Raw genomic sequence first — 9111 nt, forward strand, 5'->3', positions numbered from 1 at the left:
TATACACTCAAAAAAGGAGTGAAATTTGTTTTTTAACTTTAAAACCACTCAAAAAGAGTAAAAACCAATCTTTAAGAGTGAATTTTAACTCTTTCAAGGAGTTAAATGAAGGACAACTCTAAAAATGTGTTGTCCTTCATTTAACTCCTTGAAAGAGTTGAAATTCACTCTTTTAGAGTAGTTTTCACTCTCTTTTGAGTGGTTTTAAAGTTTCAAAAACACATTTCACTCATTTTTGAGTGGTTTTATAAGTGAATCACTCTTTTCGGGAGTGAGTTTTTCACTCTTTTACATATACGTTTTTCATGAATGTCAATGGTCCAAGAAAAGCCGACTTCGTTACTGCGGCTGCCGATAAAGATAAGGAACGAACGGCTGAGATGTTCAACTTCTTCGTCAAAACGTTACACAAAAACATGCAGGACCCGAAGCCGTTAATACTAATTCTGCCTTCCAAACGACAAAGTATTATTTGGGGACGACACCCGTAATATGTGTGTTCATGAAATGCAGCTCTTGGGTGACCATTTGACGTAATTCATTCACGTATCGACGTAAAATATTTTACGTTTTGCGCTTTCTCTCAATAAATGTCCAGTGCAGTATCTTTATCAATGCCATAATTGACTTTGTGTGCATTGAATAGGTCCTTGAGAGCCTTGACGTAGACACAGTGGAGGTTGTCTAGATCCTCTTGTGTTGGGCTGGGGTTCTTCGTCACTGCTATTGGTTTTCCAACTATAAGAAATCACAAGAAAAACAAAACACAATAAAATAAAGCGACTGTAAAGAGGCATTATTACATGGTCCGACATTTGTGCCAGCATTTTATAATATTCATCGTTTTGTCGTTTTTCTCTGCTGCAATTTTTGGTTACCGTTTCAGGCACACTATTGTAACTGCTCGTCTGACTTTAATGCTCTGCATACTAGCCATGCGCTTCAACGGAAAAAGTTCAAGTTTTGAAATATTTTCTCAAAATATCAAGAGCTATCTTAAGAACTACTGAACCAATACTAGGCTTGTTTGTACTCATTTTAATGCATTTTTCATGCTGATTCAAAATATGGTCATGAAAATTTACATTTCTGAAATTTGTGAATTTTTTTTTAAACATGTCGTCTGCAGACGACACCCGCGTGAAGAGAGTTAACATTGGCGCTGCTGCATTGACACTGAGTAAGTTTTATGGTTGAACTTTGAAGAAGTCTACGGAGTCAACTGTTAGGTAAAACATTGTATTGAAAATAATAGTTGAGGCGTTAATAGTTGGCCAATGTTGCTTAAAAATTACCAAACATTCTAAGAGTGTATAGGTACCACAACCGGGAAGACAATCCCGATATCTTTTATAAATAAACTTCTGTGACCAAAAAGCATGCAAAACTCCAATATGATATAATGTTGCCTTTTACTGAACTTTCGCAACAGATTTATACATTTGACTTTCCACTTGATTTTAAACCTACATTGTTTGCTTCAAGAGTGGTCTAAAAGGATATTTTGGAAGTATTGTTGCGGGATTTAGAAATTTCATTATTAAACTTTGTTCCTAATGTCGAATACCCAACGTAACTTTATAGGAAGATCTAAGAGAACCAACGTTTATATACTGTAACTGTTAGCATGATTTAGTGCTTTTGTTTTTAGAAATGTCCAAATTGACAGTAGATCCTCAGTAACCAAAGTTCTTGATATCTGATCCAGAAATTGCACTTACTTTGTGTACGTTTCAGCAACACTGTTGCCTTTGTCAACACTTGATGATGAGTGATTCCTACTGGCAACCGACGCTAGATGTATCTCCAGCGTAGGTCTTGGTGTTGCTAGTTGATTTTCCATCTGGGCATTTTCTTGATCCCAGTTCTAGAAACTCATCAAAAATGTGTGAGAGTTGATACTGTCCGTCGTCTCTGTTCATGGTTCACCACTCATTATCAAATGTTGACAAAGGCAACAGTGTTGATGAAACGTGCACAAATTAAGTGTAATTTCTGGATCAGATATCAAGAACTTTGGTTACTGAGTTTACTCACCGATCCTGATGAATTTATTCAACGACAGTAGATCCTTTTTTGAGAGATTTTTGGTTAACTTTTATGAGCTCAAATTGATAACTCACCCACTGTTGTTATTGGTCGTCTGTATGGCAAAAACGGACACCACCTGGCGTATGGTAAGGGTAAACTAAAGCCACATATCTTAGTCAACCATTGCTGTAATGATTTAGTTTGAGATCCTTCTGGATTAGAAAGTTGGTCAAATATGTCCACTTCACCAAATGAATAGGAAGGTACCAAGTCAGCCCTGTAAAAATAAAATAAGAAATGGATTTTAGTTCCATATTGGTTTTGTCAAGCAAAAATTGTTATTTGATTTGAAGAACAAATCTGATAAATAAAAATAATGTGTTAGTGTACGTTTACCGGCTCCCGGGTGTTTACCGGCTCCCGGGTGCATACATAAAAAGAATGTGTTGTTTGTACACAGATGGTGGACAAAACACACATACTTAAACTGGATCTATGAAGATACACTCCCGTGAAGTAAAATCAAATAAAACGAACGGAGACGGGAAACAGTTAAGAATGTGTTGTGGTGCGTTTGCTGTGTCCCGGGTACACACACATAAAAATAATGTGTTAGTGCACGTTTACCGGCGCCCAGGTGCACACATAAAGAGAATGCGTTAGTGTACGTTTTCCATCTCCCGGGTGCACACATATAAAGAATGTGTGGGGGGGGCGTTTACCGGCTCCTGGGTGCACACATATAAAGAACGTGTTAGTGTACGTTTACCGGCTCCCGGGTGCACACATAAAAGGAATGTGTTAGTGTACGTTTACCTGCTCCCGGGTGCACACATAAAAATAATGTGTTGGGGTGCGTTTACCTGCTCCCGGGTGCACACATATAAAGAATGTGTTAGTGTACGTTTACCTGCTCCCGGGTGCACACATATAAATAACGTGTTGGTGTGCGTTTACCTGCTCCCGGGCACACATATAAAGAACGTGTTAGTGTACGTTTACCTGCTCCCGGGTGCACACATAAAAAGAATGTGTTAGTGTACGTTTACCTGCTCCCGGGTGCACACATATAAAGAATGTGTTAGTGTACGTTTACCTGCTCCCGGGTGCACACATATAAAGAATGTGTTAGTGTACGTTTACCTGCTCCCGTGCACACATATAAAGAATGTGTTGGTGTGCGTTTACCTGCTCCCGGGCACACATATACAGAATGTGTTAGTGTACATACATACCGGCTCCCGGGTGCACACATATAAAGAATGTGTTAGTGCGCGTTTACCGGCTCCTGGGTGCACACATATAAAGAACGTGTTAGTGTACGTTTACCTGCTCCCGGGCACACATATAAAGAATGTGTTGGTGTGCGTTTACCGGCTCCCGGGAGCACACATATAAAGAACGTGTTAGTGTACGTTTACCTGCTCCCGGGCACACATATAAAGAACGTGTTGGTGTGCGTTTACCGGCTCCCGGGTGCACACATAAAAGAATGTGTTAGTGTACGTTTACCGGCTCCCGGGTGCACACATATAAAGAATGTATTAGTGTACGTTTACCGGCTCCTGGGTGCACACATATAAAGAACGTGTTAGTGTACGTTTACCGGCTCCCGGGTGCACACATAAAAAGAATGTGTTAGTGTACGTTTACCTGCTCCCGGGTGCACACATAAAAAAGAATGTGTTAATGTAGGCCTACGTTTATGGCAAGCCAAGGGGGCCAAAAGCGTGGAACAGCTACGCGTAGCTTCTTTCTCGTTACGAGCAGCTGTTTGACCAATCAAAATAGTCAAATTTAATCACGTGGTTGGGTCGTTAGCTGCGCGTAGTATAGTTATAGGTATCCTCTTTCACAATTATTATCTTGTAATTAATTTACGGAATTAGCATAGATAACGAACGGGTAAAGGAGGCCAAATCACAGCACGTGTCAAGAGAACATGTTGCTAATGCCTGGCTAAAATGACACAAAGCATATTTATTTAGTGTTTCCAAGTTTACACCGTGTTTAATAGCAAGTAACTTTATACTCGGGCTGTATTAGCGGTGCAGGGGATATGAAGGTCAAACAACAACTACTACTGATGTAAGGCGCTGTGTAAAGCTATTGCAGGGAAAGCGATATCACATGCCACTGTGTAAATATGGAGAGAGTAAAATGGGTCATCATTTTTTTCGGAACGGGGGGTCCTAAATTTACAAAAAGTCGGCGTCAATAAATTGCGGCCCTCACTATTTCGGCATCAAAATGTTATGACCCCGACTCCCACCACCGATACACCTTACCCCTAGACAGGCTAAAATTGTATTGAAATCAGTCTTTTGAATACAATAAACACACTATCTGTAGTCATCTTGTGACTCCCTACATTTTGTCATTATCAATTTATGACCCCCCTCGCCTTGTTTTTTTTTCCAAAAAAGTATGACCCCCTATATTTGGGATCCCCTTCCGAAGAAAATGATAGCCCCCTAAATATAGAACAATCATCATTCTGTTCAGATATTACTTTAATAGCACCTATACCATTTTTTGCTGATATACTACAGATATTTTCATTTACAAAATTAACAACGTAATATTTGTGAGAGAGGATGTTTACATCAGCTCCACGTGTTTAAAACCGCGAATCTGATTGGTTAATAAGCTGCACGTAACGAGAAAGAAGCTGCGCGTAGCTAGTCCCACGTTCTGAGCCGCTTAGCTTGCCATATACGTTTAGCGGTTCCCGGGTGCACACATAAAAAGAATGTGTTATAGTGTACGTTTTCCCGCTCATACATGCACACATAAAAAGAATGTGTTAGTGCACGTTTTCCGGCTCCCGGGTGTACACATAAAGAGAATGTGTTATAGTGTACGTTTTCCAGCTCACGGGTGCACACATAAAAATAATGTGTTAATGTAAGTTTTCCAGCTCCCGGGTGCACACATAAAAACAAATGTGTTAATGTACGTTTACCCGTTCCCGGGTGCACACACATAAAAAGAATGTGTTAGTGCACGTTTTCCGGCTCCCGGGTGCACACATAAAGAGAATGTGTTATAGTGCACGTTTTCCAGCTCACGGGTGCACACATAAAAATAATGTGTTAATGTACGTTTTCCAGCTCCCGGGTGCACACATAAAAAGAATGTGTTAATGTACGTTTACCGGTTCCCGGGTGCACACACATAAAAAGATTGTGTTAGTGCACGTATTCCGGCTCCCGGGTGCACACATAAAGAGAATGTGTTATAGTGTACGTTTTCCAGCTCACGGGTGCACACATAAAAAATAATGTGTTAATGTACGTTTTCCAGCTCACGGGTGCACACATAAAAATAATGTGTTAATGTACGTTTTTCCAGCTCACGGGTGCACACATAAAAAGAATGTGTTAAGGTACGTTTACCGGGTTCCCGGGTGCACACATAAAAAGAATGTGTTAATGTACGTTTACCGGCTCCCGGGTGCACACATAAAAAGAATGTGTTATAGTGTAAGTTTTCCAGCTCCCGGGTACACACATAAAAAAGAATGTGTTAGTGTACGTTTACCGGCTCCCGGGTGCACACATAAAAATAATGTGTTAGTGTACATTTACCGGCTCCCGGGCCCACATATAAAAAGAATGTGTTAGTGTACGTTTTCCAGCTCTCGGGTGCACACATAAAGAGAATGTGTTGGGGTGCGTTTACCATGTTTACACCGGCTCTCGGGTGCACACATAAAAATGGTGTGTTTGTGTACATTTTCCGGCTCTCGGGTGCACACATAAAAAGAATGTGTTAGTGTACGTTTTCCAGCTCTCGGGCGTACGTTTTCCGGCTCCCGGGTGCACACATAAAAGGGGTGTGTTAGTGTACGTTTACCGGCCCCCGGGTGCACAATAAAGAGGATGTGTTTTAGTGTACGTTTTCCAGCTCTCGGGTGCACACATAAAGAATGTGTTAGTGTACGTTTACCATGTCTACACCGGCTCCAGGGTGCACACATAAAAAGAACGTGTTAGTGTATCTTATACCGACTCCGGGTATGTATGTTTACCGGTTCTGAATGTACACATAAAAAGATTGTGGTAGTGTAGTACGTTTACCCGATCCTAGGTACGCACACCCATTATCCGTTCCATCAAAAAAATAATGTGGAGATGCACGTTTATCGGATCTCAGTTACACATGAACAAATTGTACCTCTAGTTGGTGTTTTATTTTAAACAAGTGTGCCAATCACACATTGACAAAAACATATATTCTAATATTCGTCATAATTGCCATATCACTGCACATTTCCTGGCAGGTAATTATGTTACGTTTTTGAAAGAAGCATTGGGGAGTTATTAGATTGTAGGTTTTCTTGTTTAAGTTGTCTTTTCACGCTCTGCTACAGATTTGTCAAATTAACGCATGTATCTTTGAACACCGAGTTTTGATGACAAAGTGATGACACTATTTCCCGAAACTAGCTCAATGAATCAACCCTGGGAAGTTGCCAAAACATCCTAGAAAAATGTCAACATTCCTATTCCCTATCAATTTTGGTACCCATCATGAAATAAATTGAGCGTTAATATTGATATTGCAGTATTTTTTTTCTTTCAAAAGTATACCTTACCCAAATTGTAATGCTTTCTTAATGAAGCCTTTCTTATTTTTCAAGTTCAGTCTATGTGTCCCTGGATGTGCATCCAAAGCCTCTACAGCGCCACCTGGGACGATGATTCCCATGTTGCCAGTGCCGTTATCAGTTAGTAACCATTTGAGACTATCAACGTGAACGCTGACTGCGGCTGGTGTTGAAAGACAAACAAAATAAAGTGATCAGAAGCTATGATAATACCAATCAATGATACTCCTGGCACACAGGAATACAATCATACACGTTTTGATACCCTGCATTTAATTTTCCCCATTAAGTTACGAACTATTGACAGTTTATATTTAAAAAACAAGCCTTAGGCCTACTTGAAGGAATGTGTCACAAAACCAGGAACATGTCGCAGATAAAGGTCTTGTTATACAAAAGACATCCGATACAAATTGGTCGAATGCTATTTATAACGATAATTGACTCTTGAGTTTTGTTAATTCCTATAGGTATTGGAAAAATGCATTGTTTTGTTACTCAGAATCATTTACGTCCAAAGACCTCTTGGCAAATTATACCATTCTTCCTTTAAGGTGGTACTACACCCCCTGATAAATTTTGTGACTAATTTTGCATTTTTCTCTAAAAATATGTACACACTGGTAACAAAAGTAATGTATATTATAGGGGCAAGGAATCCAATTACTTCACTGAAATTTCAGTGATTCAAGACAAGTGGTTCATTATATATATTAAGAAATGAGGTACATTCTAGTACAATTAACAATGAATTAACAAAACTCAAGAGTCAATTATCGTAACTGGATTCCTTGCCCCTATAATATACATAACTTTTGTCATTTTTTGAGAGAAATGCAAAAATAGCCACAAATTTATCAAGGGGTTGTACCACCTTAAAGGAATACACCATGTAAAAAAACTGACAAAATAATTTGGTGTAAGTTTAAAGCCAATTTTTGGCATGTTTACACATATCCCACATATCCATACTCCCGTACTCCCTACATAAAAGTAACGTGTAGATTACGTTTACCGGATTCCGGGTACACGAATGAAAAGGACGTGCAACCTAATGCAATTTTTCTAGCTCCTCAGCATTTGATCTCGATTAATATATTTCTAAATAAGTTTGCAAAGGCCTGCAATGCGCGTCTTAAGGTATAAGATTTAACATAGGGCCATACAGACTCGGAACATTCGACGTAGAATGTTCTTAATTCAATCTATTTCAATTAATATTTATCTTCTACCGAATGTATGTTGACGAAAAATCAATTATATGTTATGTCGAATGTCTGATTGAAATAATATTATCGAATTTACGTCATAAAACATTCGATAGATAGAAGATAATCATTATTGGAAATAGAATGGGAATAGATTAAATAACGAAAACATTACATGGAATATTCAACCACTGAAAAGGCAGCCTCAGCTCAAGGCAGCAAATAGACACCCGGACAAAAAGCAGTCGTGTTACATATTACAATGAGCAATGGACACATTTTGATCTCTGCAGCAAACTTTACTTACCCGTACACATGAAGTAGTCTCTGAAGAAAGGCATCTTAAACATCTGATGAAGAGTCATCAAGTAACGATTGATCCCTGGAAATACGTCACTAAATCGCGTCGACTCAGTAGCATAATTAAAAAACGCGCCAAAGCAAAATACACCATGGGGATGATGTCCAACGATATAATTCCTGCTTGGATCAAGTTCTGCCGTCTTTACAAGAGAAATTGGAAAATAGTCCCTTCCGAATTCCCACAGTTTCCAAGTCAATACTGCATTTACGCGTCTGCCACCGCGACATGATGTGTCCCAATCATAATACAACCAAATGTAATAAACTAAAGAGATCCAATAAAATCGTGTGAAGAGGAGGTAGATGCTGAGAACAAGTCCACAATGACCCATGAACACAAAAGTGAAGACGAACTTCAAACAGGCGAAAGCTTCAAGAAGTCTTTTCCAGGGATCAATTAATGGCTGTGCCCACGCGTAAATCTTCTTGAAAAGTTCGGAAAATGTGACCACTGGTGGAGGGTTATCCATGATTTTAAGTTGCGGTGTTCATAAAAGTATACAGAGCTGAATTCTGGAACAGGAAATACATTGTAGACAATTATAGATGTTTAATAATGTACTCTCTTATTAATGTATAAGAGGGTGCAGAAAGAGAGATCGGAGGTACCAGTACCACTCGCCAGAGAGTGAATTAGTATGGGGACCACTAACCAAAGAGTGAAAATTGCAATTTTTGAAGTGGAATTAACTTCAATAATCTGTGTCGAAAAGTATTATTGTAGTAGATATTTTAGCATTTTATAAATCGTTAAGAGTAAAAGTTGACCATATTTTGCTAGAGGTGTAAAATTTTCACTCTTTGTTTCAGTCTTTTCAGAGTGGTCACGGATTGGTCCCTTAGATCACTCCAACAGAGAGAGGATTTACATTTGGAGAATACCCGATTAAGCACGCT

General features: G+C 39.2%; 1 protein-coding gene across 1 annotated transcript; it reads right to left on the reverse strand.

Annotated features, from left to right (window-relative positions):
- Positions 1-583: 583 nt before the first annotated feature.
- LOC140154487 (2-acylglycerol O-acyltransferase 2-like) lies at positions 584-8684 on the reverse strand. Its single transcript, XM_072177054.1, has 4 exons — positions 8159-8684; positions 6632-6806; positions 2124-2308; positions 584-738 (listed from the first exon to the last, which is right to left on the reverse strand). The coding sequence occupies exons 1-4, from the start codon at positions 8682-8684 to the stop codon at positions 584-586; spliced, it is 1041 nt and encodes a 346-aa protein (XP_072033155.1).
- Between the last annotated feature and the right edge of the window lie 427 nt (positions 8685-9111).

The sequence above is a fragment of the Amphiura filiformis genome, chromosome 6 (assembly GCF_039555335.1).
Source record: "Amphiura filiformis chromosome 6, Afil_fr2py, whole genome shotgun sequence".
NCBI lineage: Eukaryota > Metazoa > Echinodermata > Ophiuroidea > Amphilepidida > Amphiuridae > Amphiura > Amphiura filiformis.